Source organism: Corvus hawaiiensis, chromosome 26 (assembly GCF_020740725.1).
Source record: "Corvus hawaiiensis isolate bCorHaw1 chromosome 26, bCorHaw1.pri.cur, whole genome shotgun sequence".
NCBI classification, from domain to species: domain Eukaryota; kingdom Metazoa; phylum Chordata; class Aves; order Passeriformes; family Corvidae; genus Corvus; species Corvus hawaiiensis.
Window position 1 is genome coordinate 45726798 of NC_063238.1, and position 22046 is coordinate 45748843.

The following is a 22046-nucleotide window of genomic DNA, read 5'->3' on the forward strand; positions in this document are numbered from 1 at the left end:
AGCAGCTGTCCCAGAGCTGGCTGACCCCACTGCAGGGAACCAGAGGCAGGTGCTGCCCTGTTGCCCAGCCACCCCAGCACTCACCCTGGCTGTGGGAACCCTGGCAGGGGAACATGGCCTGCCTGACATCCCGTTCCACACACCCCACGCAGCCAGCCCAGACCTGGCTGGAGCCACTCATTTCATCCCACCCAACAGAGCCTGGGTCCACCTTGGGGATGAGTGGCCGTGCCCCAGGGCAGGGGACTGGCAAAGGGGAGAGCACTCAGGTGTGTCCCCCCAGACACCTCCGATCCTCTCTCTGGGGTGTGAAGAGAACCGGTGCCAGGGCAGCTCCCCCAGCCCCGAGGCACCGCCCAGCTTGTGCCACTCTGCTCCTGGCTTTCCTGCCCTCAGCACAGCTGTGTCCCAGGCTGCTCCATCTCCCACCCGCAGGCATCGGGCTCTCCTGCCTGCAGCTTGCACCCACCCACATCCTGGGTGAAGCCTTTGCCCGGTGCCTTGGGCTAGTGTGGCTAGGGAAGGAATGAGAGCTACAGGCTGGAGCCCTCCAGGCCCCATCCTGCCCTATGGAAACCACTATCCAGGCACAGGGCCGGGACGGTGGCGGAGCTGGAGGCAATGGCGTGTTGGCAATGGAGGCTGGCAGGGCTGGAGGCCCCAGGGCTGTGTGGCTTGGCATCAACACCATCTCTGATCTCAGCTGGGGCCAGCTTGTGTCCAAGCACATGCGTGTGAGTGTGTGGAGCCACTTGCACGGCAAATGTGTGTGAGCATCTGAGCTCACTTGTACGTGAGGTTGTGGGCACCAGTGCTGGGCATCGAAGCCCCAGCGGGCACCTCCCGGTGCTGAGCTCAGCGTCTGACCCCAGCCCCAGTGACGGCTGCGCTCCTGCTCTGCCTCTGCCCTTCCCCAGCATCTGCCCCGAGGGATGGGGAGTGTGGCGACTCACACCCAAGCCGGCCCATCCTCCTTGTGCTGCCACCGCCACTCCGCCGGTGCCACCAGCAGCACACTGACCCCCCCCAGAGCTGGGGCCTGTGCACTTTGCTGCTGGTCCTTGGGCTGTCCGTGAGCCTGGGCTGACAGCAGCTGGGACACACAGACATGGCACAGGGGACTCGTGCTGCCTGGTGATGCAGCGAGCACCAGGGGCTGCGCTGGGGGCATTGGATGGGATGTCCCTGCGTATGGGAGCTCGGCCAGTGGCAGCAGTTTGTGGTGGGTGGAGTGGCTGCTGCTGGGACCCCTCACTGGCTCTGCCAGCTCCGCCCAAGCTCCCGCCACTCCTGCTCAGACCCAGCGCCTTCCCCACAGCCCCTGCTGGCAGCTGGGCATGGCAACTCTGCCAGCGCACCTGTGACACCCGGCTCAGTTGGCCACCAACCCAGCACGGGGGGTTTCCACTGTAGGACAACTCCTCCAACACAGAGTGACCACATCCCAGCGCCTCTGGGCTCCCCCCTCCCCACAGCCATTGTCCCTGTGGCCCCACAGCTTGGCTGGCATGGCAGGGGTGTCACCGAGGCTCCGGGAGCCGTGGCTGCCCGCAGGCAGGGGAGAGGTGCCCAGGCTGGTCGCTCCTCGTCCTTGTCGGCAGCCGAGGAGCTTTGATGAAGCTGTGCGTGCTTTGGTTGGATTTGCCCACATCGCAGCTGCTCATTACGGCTCATTAACACCACAGCCCTTTCCCGCCGCCACGGGCAACAACAGTCACCCTGCACTGGCTGGGGGAGTGTTGCAGGGCTCAGCATGGCCCAGTATGGCCCAGCACAACCCAGTATGGCCCAGCACAGTGCACTGGGTCCTGTGTGCAAAGCTGTGCTGCCCCAATAGGCACCTGAGGTCTCCTTCTGCCTGTCCCTTCAGCCCGGCAGAGAGGCCATGCCCCCATCAGCCGTGCCCATCTCGCCGGTCACTGGCCACCATGTCCATGCCTGGTCCCGCTGCAGCCCCGGGGCTGGCTGGACGCCCAGCATGGGTCACAGGGCCGCAGGGCAGCTGCAGAGAGGCTCCGCTGGTCCCCGCCCTGCTGGAGATGAGCAGCTCAGCGCCTCGGCAGCAGAAGTTCCGTGGTGCCCGTGCCGAGCCCTCTGTGGTGGCAGTGAACACTTAAGCGCTGTTTGCCGATGGATTAAAGCTCCTCAGCACCTCTCATGAGCAGCACCTCCGCCAACGCCTGGGCAGCCGTCAGAAACTTGTGCCAGTTTCTGGGACACAGCTGCCCCTCCATGGCCCATAGGAGCAGGGATGAGCACGGTGGCAGCCACCGGCCCCGCCAGGAAGGACGCAGTCCCTGCCGCTCTCATCGGCCCTGCTGGTGCTGCCCCTGTTCAGACATCACCCCACAAGTCCAGGGCATTGTGCCAGCCAGTGCCTCTCTTGATTTGGCAGCTCTGGGTGCTCCAGGTGACCCTGCCCGGGTTCCTTCGCCCTCCTGAACCACCAGCTTGGCACTGCCGAAGCAGGGGGCACACAGGGGCCACCCTGCCCAGGTGTTTGGCAGTGCCATTCCAATGGGAATGCCCCTCCACCTGGAGTGCACCACCACTGCCAGGACTGGCTGCACCCACAGCGGGCACCAGGGCTCCGTGCCCACTGGACCGCATCGTGCGGCATCGTGGGCTCGCCCAGCCAGCCCCGTGCCTGGATACCGGCACCTCTCCAGATAACACACTCCCACACACCATAAACATCTTGCCCAAGTGCTGCATCCCTCCCGCAGCACCTCGCCCTGCAGGGTGGGACTGGAAGAGGCTGTGGCATGACCCCCCTGCCCCAGTGGCCCCAAAGGCCTCTTTGCCCTGTGTGGTACCCGCTGCTCTCACAGGGCCCACCAAGTACCTGTGGCACTGGGGAGAGGGCTCAGGGTGCTCAGAGGGGAGCAGGAGCAGGATGTGGAGCTGGCTGCAGGGTCTGGAGAGAGGGTGTGGAGCTGGTAACAGAGGCAGGGCAGGGGTGTTTGGGTGACTCAAGCAGCAACAGGATGGTTTGGGCATGTTTTGGGCAATTCAGGCTTCATGCACATCCAGGGGTGTGGGCAAGACTGGGGGGAGCAGGGAAGGATCCCTCCTCTACCCCAGCTGCCGTGGTGCTGGGTTTAGGCCTACACTGGGGGTCTGTCAGCCCTGCAGGTGCAGCCTGGCCAATTCAACGAGGCACAGGGGCACTGCTGGCAGTGGGGGGGGTTTGGGGGGGTGATGGAGAGAAGGATGAGGAGCTGCTGGGGATGAAGGCAGTGCTGACCCTGGGGAGGAAGGTCTCTGCTCTTCACTCTCACCTCCTCTGTGGAGGGCACAGCCCACCGGAACAGGGCCACCTTCTGCACCTCAGCCCTTTTGGGACCAGTGAACCCCTGCAAGGAGGGACCCCAGCTCCCAGAGGGAGCTGTGGGGAGGGCTGGCCCGAGAGTTTCTGCGAGGGCTGGGCTGCTGTGTCATCCCCAGGGGCGGGGAAGGGCCAGGTTTTAAACGTGCTCTGGTCCCGGCCAGGAAGCAGCAGTGGAACTCCGGGCACCTGCCAGAGGAGCCCGTTGTGTGACCGCCGTGCACAGGTAGGAGAGCTCGGGCGGAGCGGACCCTGGCTGGGCACCACGGGTCCCCCGTGCCGGGGGCTGCAGGGGATAGAAGCGCTCCCTCGATCCCCGGTATGGGAGGAATGCAGCAGCACTGCCGGTGCCGGGGTGGGACCGTGGGCGTAGGGCAGCAGCCGCACGGGGCTGTGGCACCCTGGGCACTGCCAGCCGTCCTGCGGCACAGGGGGAGGATGGCGGTCCCTGACCCCGGCACTTCCCAGGAGCAGGACAGGAGGTGATGGCTGCCCGGGCAAGACGGGCTCCCGGGAAAAGCCCGTGATGCCTCGAGGCTCCGACGACGCAGGTGGGCTCGGTGGGTGCTGAGGAAGGGGCAGGTAGTGGGGCAGGGCAGGCGGTGGACTGGCAGCAGCCTCCCACAGTAGCCGGTGAGGCGGGTCCACGGTGCGGTGGGGTCGTCCCTATGGACAGGGTGCGACTTCATGCTACAGCAGCCGCATTCGGGCACCGGGCAGGACCCCGGCGCTGCGGACCCCGCAGCACTGCCCGGGAAGGGGTGCTGAGCTGCCCCCAGCCCGCTCAGAGCAGGGCCCCCCAAAGCGCGGCCCAGCTCCCTCCCTGTTCCCATCACCCTCCGCCACTGCCCCAGAAAACTTCCCTGCTGCTCTCCCTCCCCCGAAACACTGCCGGCCTCAGCCTGTCCCACGAGACACCACCCTGCAGACTCTCCCCGGCCCCGCCAAGCTCCCACCCCCAGCCCCAGCCTCTCCCAGCGCTCTGCAGTCCCTGCCCCAGCAGACAACTCCTCCGCCACCCTCTCCCGACACCATGTCCCCCACTCTGCCAGTAAAACCTGTCCCTTCTCCCGGTCCCTCCCCAGGGCCCCCGGCAGCCTCTCCCTCCCCAGCCGGTGCCGGTCTCCGGGTGCTCCCTGAGGGTGCAGACGTGCGGATTGTCCCGCGGGACGTGGGGCAGCGGCACCGCCGAGTGTGCAAGGAAGGGCCTTGCAAGGGGACTCCCGCGGGTGGCGGTGGGTGCGCGGAGGCCGCGGCTCATACTGGTGCCAGCGACTTCCCTGACGCAGCCGGGAGTGAAAGCCACGGAGCAGTGGTTGCGGCTGCCAGGGAGTGCTGCCCGCGTCGGGGAGAGACCGTGGCCCCGGGCAGGGTGGCAGGTGCCAACACCTCTGCCAGGAATCTCCCTGCCTTCGTCGGCAAAGTCGGTTACTCAAAGTTTCCGATGGGGCTGATGCCTTCTGACGAAAGGGAGCGGAGCCCTTCCCCTGCCGCTCCCCCTCCGCCTCCCCCTGCCCGGGGAGGGGCAGAGGGCAACACCTCGGCCCTTTGATTCCCTAGACCTCCAGGCTTGCAAGCTGCCACAGTTCTGGGTGGTAATGCCAACATTCCATCTGCACTGCGGGGCCAGTGGCCAGTTTGGCTCCGGGAACATGTGGGGACCTGCCTGGGGCTGTCCGGATACTGGAACCACACCGGTGCTGGTGTCCGCGGCCGTCTCAGCTCTGGGACATGCAGGGACCTGCCTGGGGCTCTCCAGACACCGGGGCCACACCGGGGCCACACCAGCGCTGCCACCGCTGCTGTGCCCACGTCACGGCTGGGCTGAGCCCAGCTCCTTCCACGTGCAGCACAGCCGGTGCCATCCAGCCCGGCACCTCTTGCCAGGAAAGGGCTGCAAGACCAGAAACAGCTTTCCCGGCCCCAGGAGTGGGGCGGGCAGAGGTGCTGGGAGGTGCTGCCAGCCCCGCAGGTGTTTTGCATGCGCATGGCACAGGGATGCCCATCACCGGCCCGCGTGGGCGTGGGCAGCCGGTGTGAGCCCGTGGGACAGCAGGGACAGCCCTGTGAGGCGGAGAAGCCCCTCGCTGCCAGCCCACGGCGCAGGACCGAGCAACTGCCCCGGCTCTCAGCCAGCAGCCGGACCCCTTGCCCTCCCCCCCAGGACCCCCCTTCCCCCCAGGCAGAGACCCCCGAGTCCTCCTCCCCTCTCCCAGTCCTTCCCGGAGGCAGGCGCAGCCCCGGGGCCTCCCGCCCGTCCCCACCTCTTGGCGCCGGAGCCGGGCGCAATCCTGATCCTTGCAAACACAAACAGCATTGCCTGGGCAGATCCGAGCCGCACTGACATCACCGGGTGGAGGGAGCCGGCTCCTGTTGAGACCTTTCCCTGGGCCGGGCAGCGAGCCCAGAGCACGGCTAGGACAGAGGAGCAAGAGTAAGGAAAAGGTGCTGGCGTGGCCGCGGGGCACGGAATGAGCTGGAGGGACATATGGGGATGAAGCCGGGCGCACGGAACCCCGTTGGAGAGGCTGCTCCTGGGGTGGGCAGGGCCCGGGCACAGCACTCGCCGGCACCGTCATGGTGCTCTTTGCTCCACGCACTTGTTTACACGGGTGAAGCCGGGGAGGACCTGGGTCTGTGAACTCCAGGCAATGAGACAGAGCTGCTCCACAGTGTCCCCACTCGATGTGACCTCTGCGGGAAGGTCAGTGTGGCACCAGCTCTTCCTGGGGCTCTGTGTGGTGAATACCTCGAGGCAGCCCTGCCCGGGCTGTGTCCTTGCAGCCGGGTCCAGAGATGCCGGTGGGCAGCACCGTGACCCCCGTGCTGGGCTGCAGGAGCTTGGGCAGGCGCGTCTCCTTGGTCCTCCACAGCACTTCGTCCGGCCCTGACAGACCCCGCTCGGCACCGGAGCTGGGGCTCTGCCCTGGGGGACGGCGTTCACGAGGGAATGAGCCATCGGAGCTGCCCCCTCGCTCCTCAAACCTGCTCCAAGCCCCTGCTGCAGGACGGCCTCCTGAAGGGTGCTGGCACAGACGCTGTGGAGTCTGCGGGCAGAGAGGCTCCTCTGCCGCCGTGTGCCGCGGCCACAGCCCGGAGGCGGTGGCTGACCGCAGCTCCCAGAGCTCGGCACACCCGTGCTTGACCACAAGCACCTTCCAACCTCCCGGTGTTCATGGCCCAGTGCCGCGGCTGTGGCAGATCCAAGCTGTCAGGATCCAGTTATTAAAGTTATCAGGAATGCCTCTGCCCGAATTAAGGTGCAAACGAGATCATATGCCAAAGTCAATAGCATGGGTTTTATTTGATAGTAAACATGAGAGAGATAGAAAGAGAAATAGAAAGTAGGGCGTGGAGACAGAAATAGAGTGACAGAGACAGAATAAAGAAAATATCACCACTCTGTGGGTCCCAGCGATGTTCTGTTGATCCTCTCCAGCTGGTCTTCTCGGTGGTGAAGGTCCCCCCAAAAAGCAAAGAATCCGATGGGTTAATATAGCTCAGGCCAGGTAGGAAACCCCAGGCATCTCCCTGGGTGTGGGGGCAGGATTTGCTGCTGTCTCTTACAACAGACTCCGGGTTTGTCGTATCACGCGCAGCCCTGTGGTGCAAGGCCTCAGGACTGGCTCTGGGCGGCACTTCGGGGGGTCTTTGATGGATTAAGGCACTGCCTCCGGTGCTCCTCACTTGACTGTACCGTGGGTGTGGCCTCCCCGGGGCTGGGGGCTCCACAGCCAGGCCGGTTTGAGTGAGGGAGGATGGGTTCACTGCCCCTGAGCAGAGGTTACCACACAGCGAAACTTCCTCCCCCCACCTCGGCTGGGGGGCAGATCTGTGCAAACCTGCTCCCAGCAAATGAGTCTGTGGGCTACAGCCTCCCCCACCCCAAAGCAAGCCAGAGATGATTCTTAGCACGGCTGCTGGGTTAGGCTCGCATTCTTTTCCTTGTTTACTTGTTTACTTCTCCCCTGAAGAATGGGTTCCCTTATCTAATCTCAGCAGTCTGATTTTCAGTCCAAAGTTCCAGCCAGGCATTCTTTAGGGAGGGGTGGGCTTCGACGGCTCCTTTATTCAGTTTTATGAGCAAAACTTTATCTCAGTGCTTGAGACATGAACTGTTTCAGTCAAGCACATCCCGCAGCTCTGCAAGCAGGAGGGCAGGTTTGGATTAGGTGTAGTCTCACCCTAAGGTAGCCGTGGGGGCTCTTTGCCTGGTGGCCACTGCTCACTGAGATGGAGCCTCTGCCTTCCTTGCATTGCTTGCACAGGGTGAGAAGTGGGGCACAGTGGAAGGAGAGGGAGGCTCATGTGGCACCCGTGATGGGAGCACACGGACCTGCATGGCAGCAACCCTAGAATCACAGAATCATGGAATGGTTTGGGCGGAGAGGGACCTTAAAGCCCATCTGGTCCCACCCTGTGACATGGGCAGGGACACCTTCCACTATCCCAGGTTGCTCCAAGCCCCGTCCAACCTGCCCTGGAAAATTTCCAGGGATGGGGCAGCCATAGCTTTTCTGGGAAACCGGTGCCAGGGTCTCCCCAGCCTCACAGGGAAGGATTTCTTCCCAATATCCACCTAACCCTGTTCTCTGGCAGTGGAGAGCCATTTGGCCTTGCCTGACCCTCCATGTCCTTGTCCCCAAGTCCCTCTCCAGCTCTCCTGGAGCCCCTTTAGGCCCTGGAAGGGGCTCTGAGCTCTCCCTGGAGCCTTCCCTTCTCCAGGTGAGCACCCCCAGCTCTCCCAGCCTGGCTCCAGAGCAGAGGGGCTCCAGCCCTGGGAACATCTCTGTGGCCTCCTTTGGACTCTCTCCAGCAGCTCCAAGTTCTTCTGCTGTTGTTCTCCAGGGCTGGGGCAGCTCTGCAGGTGGGGCCTCACCTGAGCAGGGCAGAGCGGCAGAATTCCCCCCTTCCCTGCTGCCCACGCTGGGGGGTCAGCCCAGGGCACAGGGGGTTTGGGAGTCCCAGTGCACGTGGACAGGGCATGTGGAGCTTCTCATCCAGCGACTCCTTGAGTTTGGCCAGATCCCTCAGGATGGCACATCAGGTTTAGACATGCTCAGCCTTTGGCTGTCACTTCCTCCTGCCTGAGAATATTTAAGTTTCTGACTTCCCTGTATTTAACACGCAAAGCATAAAGAAGTTGATTTCTCACTGAGCTTTCCCACTCTCCCCTCTCTCTCCAGAGTCCTGAGCGCTGTGGAAGGCGTGCAGCAGGAGGATGGAGAGCAAGCCAGCAGTGAATGGCCACGCTGTTCCCAGCTCTCCTGGGGAAGACATGCCAGGGACAAACCACTTGTGCCAGGACGTGATGTCGTGCAAACAGCAAAAAGCAGCTGGCAGGGATGTGGCGGGTCCGGATGCGCCCAGGGAACCCTCGGAGACAGCTGGCAGCATTGCAGGCGTGTACGTGGAGGCTTCAAAGAGGATAATGAGCTTTTATGAGGCCACTAGAGAGCATCTACTGAGCCTGGATTCAGCCCTCTGCCTCCTTGAGGCCCAGGCAGCCACGGGCTCCATCTCCGACCCGGTGGGGAACTGCCGTGTCCCCGTGGCAGAAGCTGTGCGGATGGGGCTGGTGGGGCTGGAGCTAAAGGAGAGGCTGCTCTCGGCAGACAGAGCTGCTACTGGCTTTGTGGACCCCTACACAGAAGAGAAAATCCCCCTCTACCAGGCGATCCAGAAGGAGCTGGTGGGGAGGGAGCAGGGCATTCGCCTGCTCCAGGCCCAGATGGCAACCGGAGGCGTCATCGACCCGGCCACCGGCAGCCGGCTCCCGGCAGACGTGGCCTATGAGAGGGGATATTTGGATGAAGAGATGAGCCAGCTCATTTCTGACCCCAGCAATGAGGACAGCAAAGGGTTCCTTGACCCCAGCACTATGGAGAAGGTCTCTTACTCGGAGCTTAGGAAGAGGTGTGTTGTGGATCCGGCCTCAGGCTTCCTCCTCTTGCCACTGCAAATCACATTCCCAGGGCTGGGAGGGAGGGTGAGCAGCAGGGACCTGATGGACTCTGGCATCATCAGCCCTGATGTGTTCCGAGGCCTTGAGGAGGGAAGGATCTCTGCCCAGGAGGTGGCAGAGAATGACATTGTTCAGCACTTCCTGCGTGGGACAAGGAGCGTGGCTGGTGTTGTCTTGCCTTCTGGGGAGCAGAAAAGCCTTTACCAGGCACTGAGGGAGCATCTCCTTGTGCCTGGTGCCGCTCTCATGCTCCTGCAAGTCCAGGCCTCCACTGGCAGCCTGACAGACCCCCTAAAGAACAAAAGCTACTTCGTGGATGAGGCTGTCAGGGTTGGTCTCATTGGCCCAGAGCTTTATGAGAAACTGTCTTCGGCTGAGAAAACCATCACTGGATACAGAGACCCCTCCACCGGGGAAATGCTCTCTCTGTTCCAAGCCATCAGGAAGGGCTTTGTTCCCAGGGATCATGGCCTGTGCCTTCTGGAGGCTCAGGTGGCCACGGGGGGTGTGATTGCTCCGGGCAGGCACCTTCGTGTCCCCATGGAGACAGCCTGCGAGTGGGGGTATCTGGACGAGGCCACCAGACAGCTCCTCTCCAGCCCTCCTGACGACGTGAAGGGGTTCTTCAACCCTGGCTCCGAGGAGAAGCTGAGCTACACGGAGCTGCTCCAGCGCTGCGTCACCAATCCCAGCACAGGGCTCCTGCTGCTGCCGCTCAGTGGGGACGGCCGTGAAGGATCCCAGGGAACACTCACCTTCTTTGACCACAGGACCCAGACGGCTCTGGAAAACACAGAGGTACCCATTGCTGCAGGGAAATTCAAGGGCAAGTCGGTGTCTCTCTGGAAACTGCTCTTCTCCGACTACATTCAGGGTGAGCAAAGAGCTGTGCTCGCTCAGCAGTTCCTGGCAGGAATGCTCTCCCTGCAAGGACTGGGAGAGGCCCTCAGAGCTGCCATTGAGGAAAAGGCTGCTAATGTCACCTTCAAGGGCCTGAGGGACCAGGTGACGGCTGACCAGCTCCTGAGCTCGGAAATTATCAACAAAGACTTGTTTAAGAAACTCAAGGAGGGAGAAACATCGGCCAAAGAAGTCGTCAGCATGGACACTGTCAGGAAGTACCTGCAGGGCACGGGAAGCATCGGTGGGCTGCTGCTCCCCGACTCCCAGGAGAAGATCAGCATCTACCAGGCAAAGCAGAAGGGACTTCTAAGGCCGGGAACGTCTCTGATTCTCCTGGAGGCACAGGCTGCCACGGGGTTTGTCATTGACCCAGCTGCCAACAAGAGGTATTCTGTGGAGGAGGCTTTACGAGCAAACGTCATTGGCCCGGACGTTTACGACAAGCTGCTGGCTGCGGAGAAATCTGTCACTGGCTACAGAGATCCTTACTCAGGGGGTAAGATCTCCCTGTTCCAGGCCATGCAGAAGGAGCTGATCGTAAGGGATCACGGCATCCGCCTGCTTGAGGCCCAGATCGCCACCGGCGGCATCATCGACCCCGTGAACAGCCACCGCATCCCTGTAGAGGTGGCCTACAAGCGTGGCTACTTCGACAAGAAGATGAATTTAATCCTCTCCGACCCCAGCGATGACACCAAGGGCTTCTTCGACCCCAACACCCACGAGAACCTGACGTACCTGCAGCTGAAGGAGAAATGCATCACTGAGCCCTCCACCGGGCTCTGCCTCCTCCCTCTGAACAGCAGGAAGCGGCAGTTCATTGACGAGGCCACCAGGCAGCTGTTCAGGAGCTCCTGGCTGCCCGTCAGGTTTGGGCGCTTAAAGGGGGAGAAGGTCTCTGTGTGGGACCTGCTGAACTCCGAGTACTTCAGTGAGGGGAGGCGCCGGGAGATTTTCAACCACTTCCAACTGAGGAAGCTCAGCCTGGAGCAAATCCGACTCATGTTGGAGGAGGAAATGAAGAAATGGGCCTCCATCAAGTTCCCGGCCATGAGAGGCAATGTGAGCGCTTATCACCTGATGGAAACTGGTATAATTGACAGGGCCCTGTTTGAGCAGGTGCTGGAGGGATCCATCACCCCAGAACAAGTGCTGCACATGGACTCTGTCAGGAAGTACCTCTATGGCTCGGGCAGCATTGGGGGGATTGTGCTCCAGCCATCCAACCAGAGAATGAGCATTTATGAGGCCATGAAGCAGAACATCGTGGTGCCAGGAGTAGCCCTGCCCCTGCTGGAGGCCCAGGCTGCCACGGGCTTCATCATTGACCCTGTGAGCAACCAGAAGCTCCGTGTGGATGAGGCTGTGAGGGAGGGCGTCATTGGGCCAGATGTCCACGAGAAGCTGCAGCACGCGGAAGGGGCCGTGACAGGCTATAAAGACCCTTTCACAGGCAAGAAGATCCCCCTTTTCCAGGCGATGAAAAAGGGCCTGATCGCGGACAAGCAGGCCATGCAGCTCATGGAGGTGCAGATGGCCACAGGAGGCATCATTGACCCAACGTGTGGCCACTACATCCCCCTCAAGTCAGCCCAGCAGCGAGGGTGCCTGGATGAGGACACAAGCAAGGCCCTTTCCAAGCCTAGTGATGACCACAGAGCCTTCTGCCTCCCAGACAGCAAAGAGAGCGTGACCTATGCTGAGCTCATCCAGCGCTGCCAGAAGGACGATGTCTCCGGCTTCCACTTGCTGCCTCTGGCACAGACAGCTGCTCCTGCCTACACTGATGAGCAAATCCAACGGATTTTCAAGGAAACCATGGTGAAGGAAAAAGGAGTCTCCCTCTGGCAGCTCGTGCACTCAGGGTATTTCACCGAGGAACAGAGGAGCAACTTCATGGAGAAGTTTCGGTCAGAGGAGCTGTCGCTGGAGCAGCTGGTCGCTCTTGTGCTCAGACTGGTGGGGGAGATGGAGATGAAAGCCAAGACCCAGATCTCCCTGGAAGGCCTGAGGGGCAGTGTCCCTGTGGTCTGGCTGCTGGACGCGGGCATCATTTCTGAGAGGACGTTTGAAGAACTGGCTCAGGGTGTAAGAACTCCCGAAGAAGTGGCTGCAATGGAGAGTGTAAAGAGGTACTTGCAGGGCACAGGCAGCATTGCTGGGGTCTTCATAGAGGCATCCAAACAGAAGATGAGCTTCTATGATGCCATGAAAAACAATCTCCTCCTCCCTGGGGTTGCTCTGAGGCTGCTTGAGGCTCAGGCAGCCACAGGATACCTGACTGACCCTGCAACAAACCGGAGGCTCAACGTGAGGGACGCCGTGAGAGCGGCTGTTGTTGGAGAAGAGCTTAGCGAGAAACTCCTTCTGGCTGAGAGAGCTGTGACAGGCTACACAGACCCCTACACCGGGAGCTCCATCTCCCTGTGCCAAGCACTCAGGAAAGAGCTCATCCCCCTGGCAGAGGCTGTGCCCTTGCTGGAGGCCCAGCTGGCCACGGGAGGGGTTGTTGATCCCATCCACCACCTCCACCTGCCGCTCCAGGCTGCCTGCAGGTACGGCTTCTATGACGAGGACCTGAACCAAACCCTCTCTCAGCTGGATGACAGCACCAAGATATTTTTTGACCCAAACACCAAGGAGAACGTGACCTACCAGCAGCTGAAGGACCGGTGCATTTGTGAAGCTGAGTCGGGTCTGTGGCTCCTCCCTCTGTCAGAAAACGCAATGTTCTGTGTGGATGAACAGACCATGAAGGTGCTGAAATCTGTGACTGTTTGTGTCAACGTGGGGCGGTTCAAAGGACAGACCGTGTCTGTCTGGGACCTCCTCAACTCTGAATACTTCTCAGACAGCAAGAGAAGAGAGCTGGTGCAAAAGTACAAAGATGAGAAGACTGAAGTGCTACAAGAAATCACAACGATCATCACCACAATCATCCAAGAGACTGAGGCACAAGGCAAGAAATTTGCTTTCAAGGGCCTGCGGAAAAGAGTGTCCGCCAGTGACCTCTTCCAGTCCCAGCTGATAGACAAAAAAACCCTCGATGAGCTCAACCAGGGGAAGAAAACAGTCAAAGAAGTCACTGAAATGGAGTCTGTCCGCAGGTACCTGGAGGGCAGTAATTTCATAGCAGGGGTCCTTATACAGCCAAGCAATGAGAAGATGAGCATCTACCAGGCCATGTGGAAGGGCATCCTGAGGCCAGGGACCGCCCTGGTGCTGCTGGAGGCGCAGGCAGCCACCGGCTACATCATCGACCCCGAGAAAAACAAGAAGTTTTCAGTGGAGGAAGCATTAGAGGTGGGTCTGATCGGAGGGGAGATTTTTGAAAAGCTGCTCTGTGCAGAGAGAGCTGTGACGGGCTACACTGACCCCTACACCAAAGCCCCAATGTCCCTGTTTGAAGCCATGAACCAAGGGCTGATTGTGAAGAGCCACGGCATCCGCCTGCTCGAGGCCCAGATTGCCACCGGTGGCATCATCGACCCCGTGCACAGCCACCGTGTCCCTGTGGAGGTGGCCTACAAGCGTGGCTACTTCAACCAGGAGATGAATCAGATCCTCTCTGACCCCAGTGATGACACCAAGGGCTTCTTTGACCCCAACACCCATGAGAACCTGACATATATGCAGCTCCTGGAGAGATGTGTCCAAGACCCAGAGACTGGGTTGTACATGCTGCAAGTTGTAAAAGAGAGAGGAAAGTACTTTTACATTGATGAGTCCACAAAACAGGCTTTGCGCTCAAAGCTCTTTCAAGTGAAAGTTGGAAAATTTAAGGACCAAACAGTTTCTGTCTGGGAAGTCCTCTGCTCTCACTACATCTCAGAGCAGAAAAGGAAAGACTTGGTGATGCAGTACAAAAGCAAAACCCTAATGCTGGAAGACCTGATATCCCTCATCTTTAAAATCATTGAGGACACAGAGCGAAAAGGAGAAGCCCTCAAGGTCAAAGGACTGCGGGGGGAGGTGTCGGTATCAGAATTGTTCAACTCTGAGATAATTGACAAGAAAACTCTGGATCAGCTGCAGGATGGGAGTCTCACACTTGCCAGCCTCACAAAGAGGGACACCATCCAAAGGTACCTGGACGGCACTGGGTGCATCGCTGGGGTTCTCCTCCCATTGAGGAAAGAGAACATGAGCATCTACCAGGCGCTAAAGAAGGGCCTCCTCACAGAGCAATGCGCACTGGGGCTGCTGGAGGCACAGGTGGCCACCGGCTTCCTCATTGACCCCCGGAACAACCAGAAGCTCTCTGTGGATGAGGCCGTCTCGTCCGGGCTAGTGGGCAGCGAGCTGCGCGAGCAGCTACTGTCGGCAGAGAAAGCTGTGACAGGATACACAGATCCTCAAACAGGAAATAAAATATCTCTCTTCCAGGCTGTGAGACAGAAGATAATAGCCAGGGATCGTGGCATCCGCCTGCTTGAGGCCCAGCTTGCCACTGGTGGCATCATTGACCCCAGGCATAGCCACCGCCTGCCCATGGAGGTGGCTTGCAAACGTGGACACCTGGATGAGGACACGTTCCTCCTGCTTTCAGATCCAGATCATGGTAGCAAAGGCTTTATAGATCCAAACACTCATGAGAAGATCAGTTACAGCCAGCTCCTGCAGAGGTGTGCCAAAGACGGGGAGAGCGGCTTGTACCTGCTGCAGGTCCTGGAAAAGGAAGGCGACTATTTCTACATTGATGAGCAAACGAAAAATGCCCTGTTGTGTACAAAGGTCCAAGTGCCTGTGGGAAAATACAAGGGACAAGTGTTATCGCTGTGGGAACTTCTCTGCTCTGAGTACATCACAGAGGAGAAAAGAAAAGAACTGGTGAAAAAATACAAAGTGGAATCCCAACATATTGTGCAAGGACTCATTGAGACAATACTAAAGATCATTAGAGAAAAAGAAGAGGACAGAAGTGATGTCTGGTTCCAGGGAATCCGACAGCAAATTACAGCATCAGAACTGCTCAGTGCACAGATAATTACAGAGGAAACAATGGAAAAACTCCAGGAAGGAAAAGAGACGGCACAAAAAATAGCACAAATAGATAGTGTAAGGAGATACCTTGAGGGAACTGGAAGCATTGCCGGCGTGCTGGTGCCCTCCAAGGCCGAGCCTGGCAAGATGGAGAAGATGAGCATCTACCAGGCCATGTGGAAGGGCATCCTGAGGCAGGGCACGGCGCTGGTGCTGCTGGAGGCGCAGGCGGCCACCGGCTTCCTGGTCGACCCAGTCAAGAACCAGAAGCTCTCTGTGGACGAGGCTGTGTCCTCCGGGCTGGTGGGCAGTGAACTACAAAACAAACTTATCAGTGCCGAGAGAGCTGTGACAGGCTACACCCATCCCTACACGGGACAAAAGATGTCCCTGTTCCAGGCCATGAAGCAGGAGCTGATCGTCAGGGATCACGGCATCCGCCTGCTCGAGGCCCAGATCGCCACCGGCGGCATCATCGACCCCGTGCACAGCCACCGCCTGCCCGTGGAGGTGGCCTACAAGCGTGGCTACTTTGACCAGGAGATGAGCCAGATCCTGTCCGACCCCGGCGACGACACCAAGGGCTTCTTCGACCCCAACACCCACGAGAACCTGACGTACCTGCAGCTGCTGCGGCGCTGCGTGCCTGACCCGGACACGGGGCTGCTCATGCTGCAGCTGATGGACAAGGGCTCCGTGCTCTACCAGCTGACCGAGGATGCCCGCAAAGCCCTGCAGGCCGCCCGCACCACCCTGGCGGTGGGGCTCTTCCAGGGCCAGAGCGTCAGCGTCTGGGAGCTCCTCTTCTCCCGCTACGTCCCTGACCACCAGCGCCAGGACCTCCTGCGCCGGTACAAGGCGGGGACGGTCACCATTGCAGAGATGATCGACCTCCTCACGGCCATCATCACCAGGGCTGAGGCCCAGGGCCACAGTGCCAACGTGGCCCCCAAGTCCGCAGAGAGAGAGGTTCTGCCAGAACCCATCCAGAACGGCAGTGCCGCAAACTCCCAGAAGGAATTGGAACAGAAGCGGGAGCAAGAGCGGGACCAGGAGCGACAGCAAGAGCAGGAGCTGGAGCGATCCCTCAAGTCTTACACCGTCGAGGTGTCGGCAGGCGGCTTCCACGGCAGGAAGGTGTCCCTGTGGGAGCTCCTCTTCTCCAAGTTTGTGTTGGAGGCAAAGCGTCGGGAGCTGCTGGGGCAGTTGCGGGCCGGGAGCCTGGCGCTGGCCGAGCTGGCCACGCTCCTCACCCTCCTCGTGGAGGAGGCGACGCAGCGCAGCAGCAGCGTGAAATTCACAGGCCTCAGGAGGCAGGTGAGCGCCTCGGACCTGCTGGACTCGGGCATCATCGACACGGACACGCTGGCCGACCTGGTGCAGGGCGCCAAGACGGTGCAGGAGGTGACGCAAATGACCTCGGTCAAGCGCTACCTGGACGGCACGGGCGTCATCGCCGGCGTGCTGGTGCCCTCCAAGGCCGAGCCTGGCAAGATGGAGAAGATGAGCATCTACCAGGCCATGTGGAAGGGCATCCTGAGGCAGGGCACGGCGCTGGTGCTGCTGGAGGCGCAGGCGGCCACCGGCTTCCTGGTCGACCCAGTCAAGAACCAGAAGCTCTCTGTGGACGAGGCTGTGTCCTCCGGGCTGGTGGGCAGCGAGCTGCACGAGAAGCTGCTGTCGGCCGAGCGGGCCGTGACGGGCTACTCTGACCCCTATACGGGCGACAAAATCTCCCTGTTCCAGGCCATGAAGAAGGAGCTGATCGTCAGGGATCACGGCATCCGCCTGCTCGAGGCCCAGATCGCCACCGGCGGCATCATCGACCCCGTGCACAGCCACCGCCTGCCCGTGGAGGTGGCCTACAAGCGTGGCTTCTTTGACCAGGAGATGAGCCAGATCCTGTCCGACCCCGGCGACGACACCAAGGGCTTCTTCGACCCCAACACCCACGAGAACCTGACGTACCTGCAGCTGCTGCGGCGCTGCGTGCCTGACCCGGACACGGGGCTGCTCATGCTGCAGCTGATGGACAAGGGCTCCGTGCTCTACCAGCTGACCGAGGATGCCCGCAAAGCCCTGCAGGCCGCCCGCACCACCCTGGCGGTGGGGCTCTTCCAGGGCCAGAGCGTCAGCGTCTGGGAGCTCCTCTTCTCCCGCTACGTCCCTGACCACCAGCGCCAGGACCTCCTGCGCCGGTACAAGGCGGGGACGGTCACCATTGCAGAGATGATCGACCTCCTCACGGCCATCATCACCAGGGCTGAGGCCCAGGGCCACAGTGCCAATGTGGCCCCCAAGTCCGCAGAGAGAGAGGTTCTGCCAGAACCCATCCAGAACGGCAGTGCCGCAAACTCCCAGAAGGAATTGGAACAGAAGCGGGAGCAAGAGCGGGACCAGGAGCGACAGCAAGAGCAGGAGCTGGAGCGATCCCTCAAGTCTTACACCGTCGAGGTGTCGGCAGGCGGCTTCCACGGCAGGAAGGTGTCCCTGTGGGAGCTCCTCTTCTCCAAGTTTGTGTTGGAGGCAAAGCGTCGGGAGCTGCTGGGGCAGTTGCGGGCCGGGAGCCTGGCGCTGGCCGAGCTGGCCACGCTCCTCACCCTCCTCGTGGAGGAGGCGACGCAGCGCAGCAGCAGCGTGAAATTCACAGGCCTCAGGAGGCAGGTGAGCGCCTCGGACCTGCTGGACTCGGGCATCATCGACACGGACACGCTGGCCGACCTGGTGCAGGGCGCCAAGACGGTGCAGGAGGTGACGCAAATGACCTCGGTCAAGCGCTACCTGGACGGCACGGGCGTCATCGCCGGCGTGCTGGTGCCCTCCAAGGCCGAGCCTGGCAAGATGGAGAAGATGAGCATCTACCAGGCCATGTGGAAGGGCATCCTGAGGCAGGGCACGGCGCTGGTGCTGCTGGAGGCGCAGGCGGCCACCGGCTTCCTGGTCGACCCAGTCAAGAACCAGAAGCTCTCTGTGGACGAGGCTGTGTCCTCCGGGCTGGTGGGCAGCGAGCTGCACGAGAAGCTGCTGTCGGCCGAGCGGGCCGTGACGGGCTACTCTGACCCCTATACGGGCGACAAAATCTCCCTGTTCCAGGCCATGAAGAAGGAGCTGATCGTCAGGGATCACGGCATCCGCCTGCTCGAGGCCCAGATCGCCACCGGCGGCATCATCGACCCCGTGCACAGCCACCGCCTGCCCGTGGAGGTGGCCTACAAGCGTGGCTTCTTTGACCAGGAGATGAGCCAGATCCTGTCCGACCCCGGCGACGACACCAAGGGCTTCTTCGACCCCAACACCCACGAGAACCTGACGTACCTGCAGCTGCTGCGGCGCTGCGTGCCTGACCTGGACACGGGGCTGCTCATGCTGCAGCTGATGGACAAGGGTTCCGTGCTCTACCAGCTGACCGAGGATGCCCGCAAAGCCCTGCAGGCCGCCCGCACCACCCTGGCGGTGGGGCTCTTCCAGGGCCAGAGCGTCAGCGTCTGGGAGCTCCTCTTCTCCCGCTACGTCCCTGACCACCAGCGCCAGGACCTCCTGCGCCGGTACAAGGCGGGGACGGTCACCATTGCAGAGATGATCGACCTCCTCACGGCCATCATCACCAGGGCTGAGGCCCAGGGCCACAGTGCCAACGTGGCCCCCAAGTCCGCAGAGAGAGAGGTTCTGCCAGTACCCATCCAGAACGGCAGTGCCGCAAACTCCCAGAAGGAATTGGAACAGAAGCGGGAGCAAGAGCGGGACCAGGAGCGACAGCAAGAGCAGGAGCTGGAGCGATCCCTCAAGTCTTACACCGTCGAGGTGTCGGCAGGCGGCTTCCACGGCAGGAAGGTGTCCCTGTGGGAGCTCCTCTTCTCCAAGTTTGTGTTGGAGGCAAAGCGTCGGGAGCTGCTGGGGCAGTTGCGGGCCGGGAGCCTGGCGCTGGCCGAGCTGGCCACGCTCCTCACCCTCCTCGTGGAGGAGGCGACGCAGCGCAGCAGCAGCGTGAAATTCACAGGCCTCAGGAGGCAGGTGAGCGCCTCGGACCTGCTGGACTCGGGCATCATCGACACGGACACGCTGGCCGACCTGGTGCAGGGCGCCAAGACGGTGCAGGAGGTGACGCAAATGACCTCGGTCAAGCGCTACCTGGACGGCACGGGCGTCATCGCCGGCGTGCTGGTGCCCTCCAAGGCCGAGCCTGGCAAGATGGAGAAGATGAGCATCTACCAGGCCATGTGGAAGGGCATCCTGAGGCAGGGCACGGCGCTGGTGCTGCTGGAGGCGCAGGCGGCCACCGGCTTCCTGGTCGACCCAGTCAAGAACCAGAAGCTCTCTGTGGACGAGGCTGTGTCCTCCGGGCTGGTGGGCAGCGAGCTGCACGAGAAGCTGCTGTCGGCCGAGCGGGCCGTGACGGGCTACTCTGACCCCTATACGGGCGACAAAATCTCCCTGTTCCAGGCCATGAAGAAGGAGCTGATCGTCAGGGATCACGGCATCCGCCTGCTCGAGGCCCAGATCGCCACCGGCGGCATCATCGACCCCGTGCACAGCCACCGCCTGCCCGTGGAGGTGGCCTACAAGCGTGGCTTCTTTGACCAGGAGATGAGCCAGATCCTGTCCGACCCCGGCGACGACACCAAGGGCTTCTTCGACCCCAACACCCACGAGAACCTGACGTACCTGCAGCTGCTGCGGCGCTGCGTGCCTGACCCGGACACGGGGCTGCTCATGCTGCAGCTGATGGACAAGGGCTCCGTGCTCTACCAGCTGACCGAGGATGCCCGCAAAGCCCTGCAGGCCGCCCGCACCACCCTGGCGGTGGGGCTCTTCCAGGGCCAGAGCGTCAGCGTCTGGGAGCTCCTCTTCTCCCGCTACGTCCCTGACCACCAGCGCCAGGACCTCCTGCGCCGGTACAAGGCGGGGACGGTCACCATTGCAGAGATGATCGACCTCCTCACGGCCATCATCACCAGGGCTGAGGCCCAGGGCCACAGTGCCAACGTGGCCCCCAAGTCCGCAGAGAGAGAGGTTCTGCCAGTACCCATCCAGAACGGCAGTGCCGCAAACTCCCAGAAGGAATTGGAACAGAAGCGGGAGCAAGAGCGGGACCAGGAGCGACAGCAAGAGCAGGAGCTGGAGCGATCCCTCAAGTCTTACACCGTCGAGGTGTCGGCAGGCGGCTTCCACGGCAGGAAGGTGTCCCTGTGGGAGCTCCTCTTCTCCAAGTTTGTGTTGGAGGCAAAGCGTCGGGAGCTGCTGGGGCAGTTGCGGGCCGGGAGCCTGGCGCTGGCCGAGCTGGCCACGCTCCTCACCCTCCTCGTGGAGGAGGCGACGCAGCGCAGCAGCAGCGTGAAATTCACAGGCCTCAGGAGGCAGGTGAGCGCCTCGGACCTGCTGGACTCGGGCATCATCGACACGGACACGCTGGCCGACCTGGTGCAGGGCGCCAAGACGGTGCAGGAGGTGATGCAAATGACCTCGGTCAAGCGCTACCTGGACGGCACGGGCGTCATCGCCGGCGTGCTGGTGCCCTCCAAGGCCGAGCCTGGCAAGATGGAGAAGATGAGCATCTACCAGGCCATGTGGAAGGGCATCCTGAGGCAGGGCACGGCGCTGGTGCTGCTGGAGGCGCAGGCGGCCACCGGCTTCCTGGTCGACCCAGTCAAGAACCAGAAGCTCTCTGTGGACGAGGCTGTGTCCTCCGGGCTGGTGGGCAGCGAGCTGCACGAGAAGCTGCTGTCGGCCGAGCGGGCCGTGACGGGCTACTCTGACCCCTATACGGGCGACAAAATCTCCCTGTTCCAGGCCATGAAGAAGGAGCTGATCGTCAGGGATCACGGCATCCGCCTGCTCGAGGCCCAGATCGCCACCGGCGGCATCATCGACCCCGTGCACAGCCACCGCCTGCCCGTGGAGGTGGCCTACAAGCGTGGCTTCTTTGACCAGGAGATGAGCCAGATCCTGTCCGACCCCGGCGACGACACCAAGGGCTTCTTCGACCCCAACACCCACGAGAACCTGACGTACCTGCAGCTGCTGCGGCGCTGCGTGCCTGACCCGGACACGGGCCTTTATTTCCTTAATATTTTTAGAAAATAATTGTAAAACCTTTTGAGTTTTTTCCTTGTTTTTGCCTTGCACAAGAATGTTGCTTTTGTGAATAATTCTTTTGCTACTGGTCTTTGTCTTTCTTTTTCAAAGTGTTTTTTTACCGTCTATGATCTCAGTGAGGGAATTTCCTCCGTGATCTCTTTCTTTTACCACCAGCCATCTACATCAGGTGCTGCTTTGAAGTGCTTCCCTCGAGCAGTGTTGTTGCAGTGCATTGTGCCTTTTCCTTTGGTCGCCTTTCAGGAACAGAGGAGCCAGTCTGGGTTATCTCAGGTCATTTTGGTGAAGTGTGTCATCCTCATTTTCCTCACACAAGTTTAAGTGCATATCTTTGTTCCGTATGGGTGGTGCTGTGAGTGGTATTTTTATTCTCTTCCTCTGTTTTCTTGCATATGCCAGCTATTTTCCCCAGAAGCTTTGCAGGACGATATTTGGGTTGCAGGTTTTCAAGCCTGAGTTTTGCCTGGAGAGCAGATTTCCACATGGGCAGGATGCCAGGCTTGCGTCGGGTGTCACTGGTGTGGGACACATCATCTCTGTTTCCTCTCCATGCCTCAGCCTGCCCTGCTTTTCTGGGGGTGTCTGGAGTACAAACAGCCTCAGCCCAGAGTGGTTTGGTCTCTTGCTGTGCTTTCCCTCCCTCCATGAAGCCTCTGTGGGGATGGGTCCTCACAGGAGCTGAGAGTGTACGTGGCTGTGCTGTGCTTCCAGTCTGTCCACCCACAGTGGAGCCTCCATTCCCTCCTGCTCCTTCTGTCCTCCTGTGTCCTGAGC

General features: G+C 61.0%; 1 protein-coding gene across 1 annotated transcript in view; it reads left to right on the plus strand.

Annotated features, from left to right (window-relative positions):
• The first annotated feature begins 3486 nt into the window (after positions 1–3486).
• Positions 3487–22046, plus strand: part of EPPK1 (epiplakin 1) — a 33276-nt gene continuing 14716 nt past the window's right edge. The window contains exons 1-2 of the mRNA XM_048329229.1: positions 3487–3554; positions 8515–21245. Of these exons, the coding sequence (XP_048185186.1) occupies positions 8550–21245 (12696 nt within the window). The 5' untranslated portion in view covers positions 3487–3554; positions 8515–8549. The remainder of the gene's footprint in view (positions 3555–8514; positions 21246–22046) is intronic.